Here is a 14486-nt window from a genome sequence, read left to right as displayed (position 1 = left end):
TGGCTCCACAACAGACCTGTGAACTGCAAAGGTCTGAGATCCAAGTGGGAGCTGACTGTATTACTCAACCATACAAAATATTTGTTTGCACAGAGATAGGGGAAGAATTCGCTGGAGCCATCCCATGCTGACGAAAGCAGCTCTAAAGAATTATTCCTTCTTCCCATCCCAAAGTTGTAAGGAAATACTCATACAATGCCTCCAAATTTCTTCCTCTTCTGTCCATGAAATGGATTTCAAAAAAAAGTATGTCGTTTTAGACAAATCATCCTACCAAGCTGTTCGGTCAAAGTTCTATTCCGACTGATGAGGAACTCGAGAGTCTACACGTCTGGCACATACAGAGCAGCATAGCTTTTATCACAAGACAGATTCCTTTGCAATGGTCCAATGAGCATTTCTGCATGACAAGCCACTCCTGACAGAGTTCACCTCAGCCTCTTCAACTGCCCTTTCTGTCTCCTAAATTATACCTAAGTAAGAGAGCAATTAGGTTTTGACAATTAAAATGATTTACTTACCATATGTAACAGCCGGAGCATCTCCACATATCTGTGGAAAGAGACAGTTTTATTAATTGTCAACCAGCTACCGCTGAATAAATCAATGTGCAATGCACAGCCCAGCTTACTGCAAACCAAATTTTAGCTGGTGGACTTACTCTTTCTCTGAAGACACAAGCTCCTGGGCAATGAGGTGGGCTCTGGATTGTCCTTCTTTCTGTACAAAACAAAATAAACAAAGGTCAAAAATTCCCCATAACAGAGAATGTAAAATAACAGAGAATCCTCTCAGTCTGAACACTCTTTGGACCTGGTGGTCTAAGAACATCAAAGTACTGTGGAGGCGAATCTTAAACTTCAATACACACCTGCAAACCAACACAACATATACACCCCATCATAGTATCTGTCAGGTAGAGGAATGTGCAAGATCTTTCAACCATTTAATATGAAAAGGTTGGTTAATCTTTTCCATATGGGGCAAGCAGGCACAACTGATAGGCCACATCCTAGCTTCTGTCTGCTGAGAGAATGAAAAAGGTATTTCATCCATTTAATGCAAAATGTTGATTAGGTGTTCATCTTTTCCCATATGTGAGACACATGTCCAAGGGGATGACATACAGGAGAACGACTGCAGGAAATATAAAGTATGGTGTATAAATTATGCTTTGCACTTCTGATTTGCTTTTTCAAGGGATGTTAATTTCTAAAGATTACATGGAGCTGGTTCTCTGTATGATAATTACTGCAAGGTTGACATTTGAGAGCTATTGGGAAACTCAAAATAATCTATTAAAACAGCATGGTTAATTTAGCTATAGATTATTACTCTATACGTAAGGAATAAAGAATGCTCCAACTACCGCACAATTGCACTCATTTCATACGCTAGCAAGGTTATGCTTAAAATTCTACAAGGCAGGCTTAAGCAGTATGTGGACTGAGAACTCCCAGAAGTTCAAGCTGGATTTAGAAGAGGCAGAGGAACCAGAGACCAAATTGCAAACATGCGCTGGATTATGGAAAAAGCTAGAGAGTTCCAGAAAGACATCTACTTCTGCTTCATTGACTATGCAAAAGCCTGTGTCGACCACAGCAAAATATGGCAAGTTCTTAAAGAAATGGGAGTGCCTGATGGCCTCATCTGTCTCCTGAGAAATCTCTATGTGGGACAAAAAGCTACAGTTAGAATTGGATATGGAACAACTGATTGGTTCAAAATTGGGAAAGGAGTATGACAAGGCTGTATATTGTCCCCCTGCTTATTTAACTTATATGCAGAATTCATCATGCAAAAGGCTGGGCTGGATGAATCCCAAGTCGGAATTAAGATCGCCGGAAGAAATATCAACAACCTCAGATATGCAGATGACACAACCTTGATGGCAGAAAGTGAGGAGGAATTAAAGAACCTTTTAATAAGGGTGAAAGAGAGCGCAAAATATGGTCTGAAGCTCAACATCAAAAAAAATGAAGATCATGGCCACTGGTCCCATCACCTCCTGGCAAATAGAAGGGGAAGAAATGGAGGCAGATCGTGAAGCTGAGGCTCCAATACTTTGGCCACCTCACGAGAAGAGAAGACTCCCTGGAAAAGACCCTGATGTTGGGAAAGATGGAGGGCACAAGGAGAAGGGGACGGCAGAGGACGAGATGGTTGGACAGTGTTCTCGAAGCTACAAACATGAGTCTGACCAAACTGCGGGAGGCAGTGGAGGACAGAAGTGCCTGGCGTGCTCTGGTCCATGGGGTCACGAAGAGTCAGAAATGACTAAACGACTAAACAACAACAACAACAAGGAACAAAGAAGGAAGGCAGAAATGGATAATTTCAGAAAGAACAGGAGCCCCTTCTTAGACAAAAATTGTTCCAAGTTCTAGCTATTTCTTAATTTACTATATGACAGAACAAACTAAGTTTATGACATTTATTGTAACATATACAGAGGGTCAGCTCCGGAAAAGATGGGTAAAGTTATTGCCACCACATTCCTTGCTTTTGTGAGACATAGCATGCCCCTAGAATCTCTAGGGCAGGGTTCCCCAAACTTGGATCTCCAGCTGTTTTTGGACTACAATTCCCATCACCCCTGACCACTGGTCCTCCTAGCTAGGGATGATGGGATGGTGCCAATGTCACCAAAAGTCAAGGAAACACACACTAAAAAGGAAATAAACAGACTCCAGTGACATCGCAAAATGCTACAGTGGCATAAGCTTTCTTGAAAGAGTGATGGGCAGGCAGACAGAGAGGGGCACATATGTATATAAATAATGCACACATCCACTTGGGTACAGAGGAAGTTGCTAAACAGCAGCTCCAGAAAGCCCTGAAATGCACCCTGGCCACTCGGCACGTCCTCTACTGATGGGCTTGGCTCCGATATGCCAAGAAGTGGAGCATATTTCACTACTGACCAAGGCCCCCTCTCTCTTCTTGTATACAGTTTGTCACAGTCAGCCATTCTATTAGTGATTGATTTGTCTTGATCCAAAAGCCAAAACACTGGTACCCCTGGTGTCACATGGCCTGTCTAGGGCGAGTTCTGAGACAGTGTCTCTAGGCGTTGCCCCGTCTTGTGTTATTTAATTGCTGTTTGTTTAACCAGGAAATGAACTCTGAGATTGACGACAGTGTCCGGAGACAGAATTCTGGGAACAGGGAGATGTAGGGAGCCCAGGTCCTTCAACTATCAGGTTCCTAACACTGAACCCAAGCGGTGGTGAAAATATGAAGATCTGCCATTTCATTTTAGAGAACTTTGCCAGCTGCTTGCTTTCTAGCCTAGAAGTAAGTGCTTTGAATGTACGTTTCCTTCCCAGACTCGTGTTTCCCAGTAGCTGCAGAGACTCCAGCCCCTGCTGTTAACTTTGGTGAGGGAAGCAATGGATTTGACACAAAGTTCTGGCTTCTTGCCTAGTCAAGCCCTGTTGCTTTTAATAGCCTTATCTTTCTCAAGATCTAAGGGCCTTTCCAGATTTCCCCTCCCTCCAAATACTTTTACCTTTAGCATGATATTTGCAACGGCTGTGCCATTAATCCAATAAGGGATAAGGAGATAAGTCCACAGAGAAGGAAAATAGTACTGGTGGTGGTGATATAATATCAGAGGAGATATGGATTTTAGCATTGGGGAGGTGACACACCAAGACTTCCAGGGGGTGGGAATTGTTTAAAAGGAACAAGCGCAAAATGTGGGACATCGGGCGGTGGTGGTATGTGCTATCCAAGACAGGTTGTTTTTTGTTTTGTTTTGTTTTGTTTCCAAAAAGTAAAAATCCTGCTGACCCCTCACAAGCAGTTATGACAAAAGAGGAAGGTTGAAGATAGGGGGAGAGCTTCCCCTTCTGGAATTTGCTGCTAAAATGGTTGGTTATTATTGGTTCAAGAGGGAGCCAGTTCAGAAGAGGTGGGTAGCCTTTGTTATGTTAGCCACCTTCTTTGAAAGGAATTCAGGAGCAAGAGAGTGCTCAGCCTTTCTAAAATAAAATGTTATTTAAAAAGGTTTAAGTTTCAGTAAATGGCATAGCCATGAATGCACGAGATACCTTTGCGAAGTCAAAACTGCACTGCCGAATACACTGAACAACCACCCAAATATCACTTGGTTCATAGAGAAATATAACTTGCAACTAGAAATTTATACTCTCTTAGCCCAAGTCCTATTTACATTTAGTTAGAACCAGAAGCGTTGAGTAAAGAACACGCTTAAAGGTAAAGGTAAAGGTACCCCTGCCTGTACGGGCCAGTCGTGACCGACTCTAGGGTTTGCGCACTCATCTCGCTCTAGAGGCCAGGAGCCGGCGCTGTCCGAAGACACTTCCGGGTCATGTGGCCAGCATGACAAGGCTGCCCTGGCGAGCCAGCACCAGCGCAGCACACAGAAACGCCTTTTACCTTCCCGCTAGAAAGCGGTACCTATTTATCTACTTGCACTTAAGGGTACTTTCGAACTGCTAGGTGGGCAGGAGCTGGGACCGAACGACGGGAGCTCACCCCACCGCGGGGATTCGAACCGCCGACCTTACGATCAGCAAGTCCTAGGCACTGAGGTTTTATCCACAGCGCCACCCGCATCCTAAAAAGAACACGCTTAAGTGTGCCTAAATCTCTTCATATATGCTATATGAGAGAAGCATGTGGTGGAAATTACATGCCCGTGTCAGCCAGCACAATCCCTCTCAAGGCTGTTTTCCCCTTCTCTTTGTCTTCATCTCTGTATGCTCAGGTGACACCCCAAGCAGATAAGACAGGAAAAGGCACAGACAGCATGGCTAAAACAGAGACTTGGCCCTATATATGAAACGCCTGTGTCTTATTGATAATGTGCCACTGTCTGCCAAAGGGATGAATAACAGGATAAATATCAAGGAAATGCAGGCTAGGGTCTGATGTGAAGCATTAGCAAGAGCAAATGTGTTTCAGGAGGCCATTAACGCTTTGCAAGCAGCTCTTCATTCATTCATGAGGTGCTTACCCTTTCTAGTACAGGCACTTTTATGGATAACATCCGTTCATCATTCTTGGGACAGGAGAGCCTTAGCTCACTAGTGACACAGCTTCCTGCTTTCCTATTCCAGCCTGTTCCAGGTAGCCATCTCTGAGGCAGCTACTATTTTCAGCTGCTTACTGATTTGATAAGAACCTGGAAAGCTACATTAGGTCAGGCCACCTGCTCTGATGGGCAGCAGTCTTCCAGGGTTTCAGGCAATGCTCTTTCCCACCACCTGCTACCTGGAGGTACCAAAGATCAAAGCTCCAGCATGCAAAGCAAGTGCTCTGCCTCTGAGAGTTACTGTCACTCGCCTAAAGATGATGTACATGCTAGGGAGGCGGCTTGCAATTCTGAAACAGTGCAATGCCTTAAACCAGCCTGTTCCAGTTGCCTTTTTGGTTTAATAGACCTGACATATGCATGATGGAAAATAAGAAGGTAAAAGGATGGAACATGTTAGCGTTCTTTGGGAATCTAAAAGCCTTACAGAAAGAAGTAATGGAGAAGGAAACTGTTCAGTCAGGGGCCATCTTACCCATAGGCACTAGGGGTGCGGGGCACCCAGGTGCACGGCTCTCAGGGGCACCAGGCTGAGAGTCTGGGGCCCGAGAGTTGAGTCCGGGGAAGAGCCTGCTCGTCGGTCGGAGCGCCGCAACGGGCTCCTCTGCTGCAGGCGGCTCTGCGCCACAGGTTCGGGGGCAACTGAGCCAGCAAGATGCTGAGGTGGCCGGCCGGCTCTGCCCTCCTATGCACCTGGGACTGGGCAACCGGGGGGGGGGGAATCTTTGCACCCTGGCGCCGCATATGCTTAAGACAGCCCTGTGATCAGCCCTGCAATCAAATATAGGACCTGTACTTAGCCAAGTTATAGCAGGATGGGAGAGAGAGAGAGAGAGAGAGAGAGAGAGAGAGAGAGAGAGAGACTTCACAAACCTGTAAGTTTATATTGGGCAGTACGACAGTTTGGGAAACCCTCCATTTCTCGAGGAGTTAAACCAAAGACAGAGCATATTTCTGGAAGTAATACGCTTGGCTGTAGTTTTTTCTTGCCACTGAATCCAAGAGAGATAGGTAACCCTACCACTACCATTGGCCTCAATGCCTCTTCTGACCCCGAAAGACTGCAGCACTTTGATTTGGTGGCCACTGGACAAATATAATTATTAGAGGCCTGTATTTTATAAAAAGACATGCAACCAACCTACTCCACATATAGTAAATTTGCTATTTGTGTGGGTTTGGAGTCAAAATTGGCAGGGGACAAATCTCCAGAAGTTTCTTGTTTTATTGTAATGGGCGAGGGCATATAATGCTGGTGAGCCAATACCTGCAGTATTTCCACTGACCTTTGTACCTGCTCTACCACTCTAGATATCACAGTAGTGCTTTGAAGGCAGTGGTGGCATTATTTCTCTGGGTGTCATTACCCCAAGCCTGCTATCCACTGGTGGCCCATTTAGGCTATGAAACAAGTAGTATTCAGAGGGAAGAATTCAGAATGGCACTTTGGCAATTGTTCTGTCAGTCCAAGCCCTGTTGTGCTGGTGGAAGTCCTTGCATGGGCTTTATTTAGCAAGACTAGTTCGTTCAATCCCACTCGGAGAATTAGTTCACTATGGCAATACAGGATGGGAAATAATATCAGGACAATAGTGCTGAATCACAGAAGGGTCAGTTGAACCTAAAACCTATGTGCCTCAAAGTTAAAAATTAAAAAATGCAAACTGGAAAATTATGTCTCCTGCTCCCTTTCTTGGAGGGAGGTATATCACACCATCTCCTGGGGAATCTGTTTAATTATACACATCCTCTTTGTGGGGCAGAGTAGGGGGAGAGAAGCTTTCTAAATCTGTCTCTTCCTTAAAGGGACGCAAAACAGTCACTCCCCAAATACATAGCTTATGCTTGGAGTTTTCTTTTTTGGATTTTTTAAAAGTATGTGGGCTTGCTTCATTATACGAAGGTTAAAGGTTTGCAAAACAGAATGATTAATGGAGCCTGGAAACCAATCCCGCCCAGTAGAAAGATAAGAAACGGCAAAGACAATTTGACGTGCTGCAACAGTGAGGCTGTTGCCGCTTGGCTCTCTGCAAAATCTCTGTGGCCTAGCCTGCTATTTCCTCTATTTGCAGACAGATCTGTTCTGCATGCTGCAATTGTTCACCATCCTGTCCCTTGCTCTGTGTTGTTGCCATACATTTCTGGCAACTCACTAGGGCAGGGTGGGGGTGATGGTGTCTCATTCCCACTGATGACCACGTATCAAAGATGTGAAATTCTGAAGACCCCTCTATGCCTATTAAACCGTTGTTGCACCCAGGTACATTAAGGTTTTCTAAAATGTAGAGGTTTTCCTTCCTAGACAGAAGGACCCACCAAGAGGGGACACTAGTCTCAGGCTTTATTTTTAAAATATTTGGCACCAGCTTGTCACATTGTAAAGACTTTTCCAAATTTGAAGCCAACACAGCAGATAAGATGTTGACTGCCTTTCCCTGTAGAGAGACAGGAGAAGTTGCGAAAGGGGGCCTGTTCTTGCATTTTCAAGACTTTATTACGAAGCCCTACAGCAGCATTTTCAAAGCTTTCCTTGGGAGGTGGACTAAGAGTGGTTTAAAAGAACGGCAAGAGAATTGCCACTTGGCAAGTTTTAAATTAGCCTTGCTGGGTTTATTTTATTTCTTTTGTCTCTAAACCCATTAAACCGTTTGGCCTCAGCGCTAGGAGGACAGCAATTGCAGATCAACATGCATTTAAATTAATTAGTATAGGTAAATGAGCATGCAGATAATAAGGGCCAGTATCTATCCCCCTCCCCCCCGCAGGGAGAAGTAGAAATGATATGATTTGAGGTGCACAGGGGTAGCACATGGATTAAAATGTACAGGACATGAGGGGACAAGAGGCTTGTGTCTGCTGGCCGTGGCCCTGCTACTGCCAAGACCTCTACATAACATATTTTCCCGTGTATAAGACTAGGTTTTTCCCCTTAAAAATAATTTCCAAAATTTGGGGGCATCTTATACACGGGGGCCATCTCCCCCATTTTCTTAAATCAGAGTCCCCAAAAATGGGGGTCGTCTTATACATGGGGGCATCTTATAGACGGAAAAATACAGTAATCAGGATTCTCAATAATAGTGGGAACCTACATGCAGACCTTGCCCAGGGACGGCCCACCCATGAGGTAGCTTCAGGTGGCAGATCTGGCCTCAAAGAGCACTTTGATCCCTGCTGCAGCTTCCTCTGTTGCCACCTGCTGTGGACTCTCTGGCCTCCTTTTGTTCCCCCACTGCCTTCAGCAAAGTGGTGTGTGTGTGTGTGTGTGTGTGTGTGTGTGTGTGTGTGTGTGTGGAAGAGGCACTGGGAGCTGTGGTGAGGGATGTGGAGGAAGATGAGGAGAAGGCATGCACTTCCCAAATACGTTGATTAACTGGTACATAAAGGTACAGGCGGATTGCATCTTACATTAAGTTCACATACGCAATCACAGCTGCATGTGGATCACTGAAAATTTAGAAATAAACAAAACTGAAGCTGAGGCTCCAATACTTTGGCCACCTCATGAGAAGAGAAGACTCCCTGGAAAAGACCCTGATGTGGGGAAAGATTGAGGCACAAGGAGAAGGGGACGACAGCGGACGAGATGGTTGGACAGTGTTCTCGATGCTACCAGCATGAGTCTGACCAAACTGCGGGAGGCAGTGGAAGACAGGAGTGCCTGGCGTGCTCTGGTCCATGGGGTCACAAAGAGTTGGACATGACTAGACAACAACAAAACAGGGCAGGAGAGCAAGAACCCCCCCCCCCCGCCAGGAAGGGCCATCTGAGATCTCGGGGGAGCCCTCAAGGAAGCCCACACACAACCTTTCCAAAGCTGGGTCTCTGCCTCGTGGGGCAGGGTGGAGGGCAAGGTGTGCTCAGCGCCAGTTTTGGACAGGTAGAGATGGTTGCGTGGGGCCCTTCCCAGGTTTTACGTGATTTTAGTTATACACGTGATAGCCAGGAACGTAACCCCCGAGTAAAATGCGATCTACCTATACAGGCAGTGCTGGATTTACGTATAAGCTAAACAAGCTATAGCTCAGGGCACCACTCTCTTGGGGGCTCCCAAAAAAATTAAAGAAAAAACTTCTGGATGCACATTTCCAAAATATAAGATAAAAAAACAAATAAACTTTGATAAAATACATATTTTGTTATGTGCAAATGGCTTTAGATACCTATTAGGTCCATAAATGGCCATATAGCATATATTCAACACAAAAACCAGCGACAATTTGTTGTTGACAAAGGACAGCAGGACATATAAAAGGCCCCATTACCTTCAGTAGCTTAGGGCCTCATCAAACCTAAATCCGGCCCTGTATACAGGTGCTGATCTGAATTTAGGCTTCCCACAGTCTTTTGTTCAAACGGAGCAGCCTTTGCTGAAGGCCTTGAATTAACAAAGCTCCATGTTTGGGAAGTATGTTTATGGGGTTTGTAGATTATATGAGTAAAATTGAAATGGAATGTGCAAGTCAGATGCAGCTCTCCAACGCCTAAGGGTCCCTGAGGGTGAGAAATTTCTGGTGCTTGTAAGTGATAGTTACCCCACTGAAACCATTTGTGTGTCTACAATATACTCAAATGGGTATAAAGAGACACACAGGGAAGGATCTTAATGCTCCCCCCGCATTTTTTTGTTTTTTACTCTTAACATAAATGGGGCTTCCCCTTGGAGAAGAATCAAGCTGAGTAGACGTGCAAGGGAAAACATGTGCTGCTCCTAGCTCCACATTTCACATTAACTTTTTGCCTTGAAACCCCAGGCAGCAGTTAAGTATAATGAATGTGACTTTTTTTATTTCTCCTGCACTGAGAGTAAATGGCAGGCAGGACCATCCTACAGCTGCAAACGACTTTCTATAAATCCAAAATCACGCTTAATTGCCTCTATTATGACCTTTAAACATCTGTATCCTGAGTTTTGTCTTTATAAACATTAGCATTACTGCTGAGATCACATTAATCCGCTTTAATCTTTACCGTGAAATCGTTTTGCTTCCCGTATATAATTTTCAGCTGCTCGTACAAATGTATGCATCTATTTTCTCCCAGATACAATGGAGCAGCCATACCAGTTTTTACGCCTTCCCTGTTCACTGAGGATAAGAACATGTCACTTGTTGGACCAAACTAAGCTCAGATGTTTGCTGCTTGGTTGGGGGTGATTTGTGCCATTGACTGCATGCAAGGAGTAGATCTAGCTTGTCCCTGGTTACTATTGTCCATGTGCTTGGCACCTGAAATGACGAGGCAGCCCTCCTGCAAAGGGCTCTCCTTATCTCAGGCTGAAATGGTAATTTAATGAGGATTTCAGGGAAAGGAGGTGTTTTTGTGCCCCAATCTGATGCTTGCTTCCAGCAAGCTTTTTCTTGAACAAGCTGGAAAAAGGCAAGGTCACCTTTGCTCAGAGCAATGGAATAAATATATAAAAGAGACACACATGTGAAGAATGGCCTCAATATGCCTCTTAGGTAGTTTTTAGCTGGGTAAAAATCAGCTATAGGGGTCTATGTGAAGGGCACCCCCTTCTCCAAGGAGTAGCACGGCAATTTTAAAAAATGACAGCATCCTGTTGGAAATTTGCTAGCCCAACAACAGCTGCCAGGGATTCCCCCCCCCCTCCCCCATGGATCCAACCTTGTTAACAAGATCCAGTTTTAAACAAAAAACCTCCCCTAGAATACAATGTGACTCTGGGGGTGGGATGGGGGGGCACACACTACATATTATATAAGACAAACGACATATTATTATGGGGGAAATCCATGACGTTCTGGATGTCCCAGAATATTCCTTCTTTTTTAAAAACAAAAATGTTCTGCACGAATTTGCCAGGTTGATTGGAGTGATGGGGCTGCAAAATGAGGGGGGGCCCAATCCTTCCCCCAGCATCAGGTCTGGGATCAAAACTGCTCCCTGCAATCTGCTGTTTTATACCACAGGGGGAAATATTTCTTCTTTGCTTGTACAGTGGTACCTCAGGTTAAGTACCTAATTCATTCCGGAGGTCCGTTCTTAACCTGAAACTGTTCTTAACCTGAAGCACCACTTTAGCTAATGGGGCCTCCTGCTGCCGCCGCGTCGCCAGAGGACAATTTCTGTTCCCATCCTGAAGCAAAGTTCTTAACCCAAGGTACTATTTCTGGGTTAGCTGAGTCTGTAACCTGAAGCGTATGTAACCTGAAGCGTATGTAACCCAAGGTACCACTGTATGTATGTATGTATGTATTAGCTGCCTTTAAACATAACAATGGTGTGCTGCATGCTTCATTTCAAAGAGGTTAGCTCAGAAGAGCAGAGATCCACAAGATGTAACCCAAATGTACACTCCAGACTAAGAATCAGCGGCAGAGCAAGCCAATCGGGCACCTGGGGTGGCGCACGTGCCCTGCACCTAGGGGCGGGGCCAGCCGGGGCAGGACACTCCATGGGGCCTCTGAGGAGTCTGCCTGCCTCCTCCCACTCAGCCGCCCTACAGCTAAGGGGGAGGCAGCGGGCGGACCATTTCGGCCGGGCAGAGGATGCGGGCACCCAAGCCACCACATCACTCCCAGGAGAGACGCATAGCTTAGGTGCAGGCCCACAGTGAGTGCCGCCTGGCATTTTGTCCATGGTGACACCCTGGGCGGACCGCCCCCACTGCCCCCCCTTCCTCCACCCCTGCTAAGAATGTTGGGTTTTTCTTTGTTTTTTAAAGTGTGATCAAGAGCCAAATTATGTCCCCAAATTTGCAGAGAGGTCATGCCTAGGGTGGCATAGTCAGAAGTGGCTGTTGCTTTGGAACAGTGTAGTGATTCTATGAAAACACAAAGGCACTATTCAGCCAAATTTAAGGGATGGTGCTTAAGTCTCTCCCATTCAGTGAGACGAAATTAAGTACGTTTCACCTGATTGTGCCTTTGGCTACTTTTAATATATATGCTTAGTTGTTTTTATTTTTAACAGCCCCATTCTAACCAGTATAAAATTACATGCAGAGACATAAGGGAATCTAAGCTCACAAAACTGAAGAGCAAGAATCTCTTCAGATCCTTCCCACCCTCAGTAGAAGCACTGTTAATAAAAAAAAAGTACACTTTCTGGATAAAACCATAGATCTTATCTGCTAGGTGATCTCATGCCTTTATTCAGAATGATTTTCCCCTGGGAGATGGAAACCATAGACTAACAAGCAAAACATTAAAAAAGAAAACCAAAAACTTACTCTTGCTTCCAGACCAGCCCAAATACTGTTTTCACAAGATTAGCTCACTTCCAAATCCTTGGTACTATTTTTGGCATCCAAACCTACTCAAGTCTGCCAATTCTCTCTAAGTGACAGTGCACTGAAATTTGCTCTTGTTTTACAACTACTTCATCTTGTGCTAAGGATTTCCCTACAAGAGAGAGACAGTACTTTTGCTGGGTACTTAGATTATTTACTTGCACTTCATCACTCAGACATGGCTTTTTGATAAAATTGCTAATATTGCAATCCTTCTTTACATGTGAATGCAGAAGGAAGTTCCACTTAGTTCAATGGAACCTTTTCTGAGCTAAGTATATATGGGACGGAAGCCTAAAATTCTCTCAGAGGGATGAGAGTTTTTTGTGTGAAAGCCTCAGAAAGTCGTAATACATAACCAACTATGACAAGCGCTACGTTATGGTATCAGTGACATGCCATCCTTCTTGTTCAATCCTGTCAGGAGTGTCTCTGACAGCATTCATCTTGGGAATTTAGAGAATGCTAAATTTTATCAGTAATTCTTAAGAACTGAAAGGTCTAGGAGGAAGTGTCAGAAAATTTGTGGTGGTGGTTGTTGTTAAAATTTGTATACCGCCCTTCATCTACAGATCTTGGGGCAGAATTATCACACTGACCAGAATTTCTCCAGTATTCTCCAATCCATGTCCATAACTTGTCTGAAACCTTAGGGGAGGCTGTCTCCATACAGACACATAAATACTAGACTAGCGAATGACAGTGTCTGGGCATGCTTCCTCCTCCAGCAGTGAGTGACACTGCAAGAGTCTTCAGGGTGAAAGCCTAAGGTGATCTCACATTGTGAGCAATTGATAGGGAGCATAGCAACCATGAGCAATGAAGGGGGTGTTTTTCGATTGTTGATGAGCAGTTTAATGGAAAAGATGGTTAGGCGCTCCTATTCTCTGCTATCCTTTTTTTTTTTAATAAATATTTATTAAAGTTTTTAAATATAAATGCACAAACAATAAACAATCTTACTTCTGTCACAAACATAATTTCATCACTTCTTTGGACTCCCTCGCGTCTCCCGCTCCCATTTACATCGTTAAAAGTTTTTTCCAAACAAATTATCAACTTGTTTACAATCTCATGTCCACTCATTCTGCTATCCTTTTTTTAATGACGCCTGACATAAATAGTTAAATAAGACATTTTGCTGCCTGAGGGAGGCCACTCTGTCGGATAGCCTGGAATGCCAACTGGACATGCAGCTGAATCTTACTTCTACATCAGCAATGGGACAGCAACCTTCACCACACTTGTGGGCAACAGGCTAGCTCAGGGGGTACAGGGCTGGCTCTGTGCCTGACGCACACAACTCTGTCTTCTAAAACTGAGCAATGCCTAAGCAGGGCTCAGAAGGAATGGCCAGGAGGCTGCTGCCATTGCTCCTCAGTCTAGAATCTGTTGTCTGAAGTGGCTGCCTCACTCTTCTAATGCAGGGATAGCCAAGCTAATAACTTCTGGGTGTTACTGAACATCCATGGCCATTTGACTTGCTGTATGGGACTGATGGGAGTCTAATAATATCTGAAGGGCACCACCTTGTGCCTAAAGGAAAGGCTGGCCCTGCCAACTACCTGAAACCTCAGCCTAACAATGAACTAATTTCTGTTTTCCTGGTTCCTTTTCACTGCAGAAAATTGTATTTTGACTCACGTTGAACTGCTGCCTTTGCCTAAAGCAGAACAGTCATATATTTGGCCCAGGCATAAGACTCAAACTTCCAACATCTGCAGCTAATTTTCATTCAGCATCATATGTTTCAGCAATATCTTGCTTTCAACATGATTCCGTAACTGGGCTGAATGCAACAAAGGGAGATCAAAATTAAAATGGCAGGGGCACTTTACAAACACTTCCCCTTTATTCTCTCTGTATGTCAGCCATCTGACGGCCTACTCAGTAGTGGCACCCTGGCTGTGAAATGCTCTTCACAGGAAGGCTCACTTTGCCCCTACTCAGATTTCATTAAAGTGCCAGGCAGAAGCATTTTATTTTCCTAGGCTTTTTTTTAAAAAAATCTTTACATTGTTCTCATTCTACTTTGTTTTATTGCTCCCAATGGCATTTATACTGTAAAACCATCAGCTTTTACAATATGTTTTATTGCAATCTTAACTTTTTGCAGGCCACATTGTGAAGACAAAGAAGTAAAATGCGGGCATGAGTGGAAGAGCAAGT

At 44.5% G+C, this 14486-nt stretch overlaps 1 protein-coding gene across 5 annotated transcripts in view; it reads right to left on the bottom strand.

Annotated features, from left to right (window-relative positions):
• The window catches only part of FGD5 (FYVE, RhoGEF and PH domain containing 5), a 130767-nt gene that overhangs the window by 63610 nt on the left and 52671 nt on the right, over positions 1-14486 (bottom strand). For all 5 annotated transcript variants that reach the window (XM_081852282.1, XM_081852283.1, XM_081852280.1 and 2 more), the window contains exons 4-5: positions 662-720; positions 522-552 (exon numbers count right to left, since the gene is read on the bottom strand). In XM_081852282.1, coding sequence (XP_081708408.1) covers positions 522-552; positions 662-720 — 90 coding nt within the window. The remainder of the gene's footprint in view (positions 1-521; positions 553-661; positions 721-14486) is intronic.

Source organism: Podarcis erhardii, assembly GCF_964252035.2.
Source record: "Podarcis erhardii genome assembly, chromosome: 2".
Classification (NCBI taxonomy): domain Eukaryota; kingdom Metazoa; phylum Chordata; class Lepidosauria; order Squamata; family Lacertidae; genus Podarcis; species Podarcis erhardii.
The sequence above is the reverse complement of the archived record's forward strand: the minus strand, read 5'-3'. Positions and strand labels throughout refer to the sequence as shown.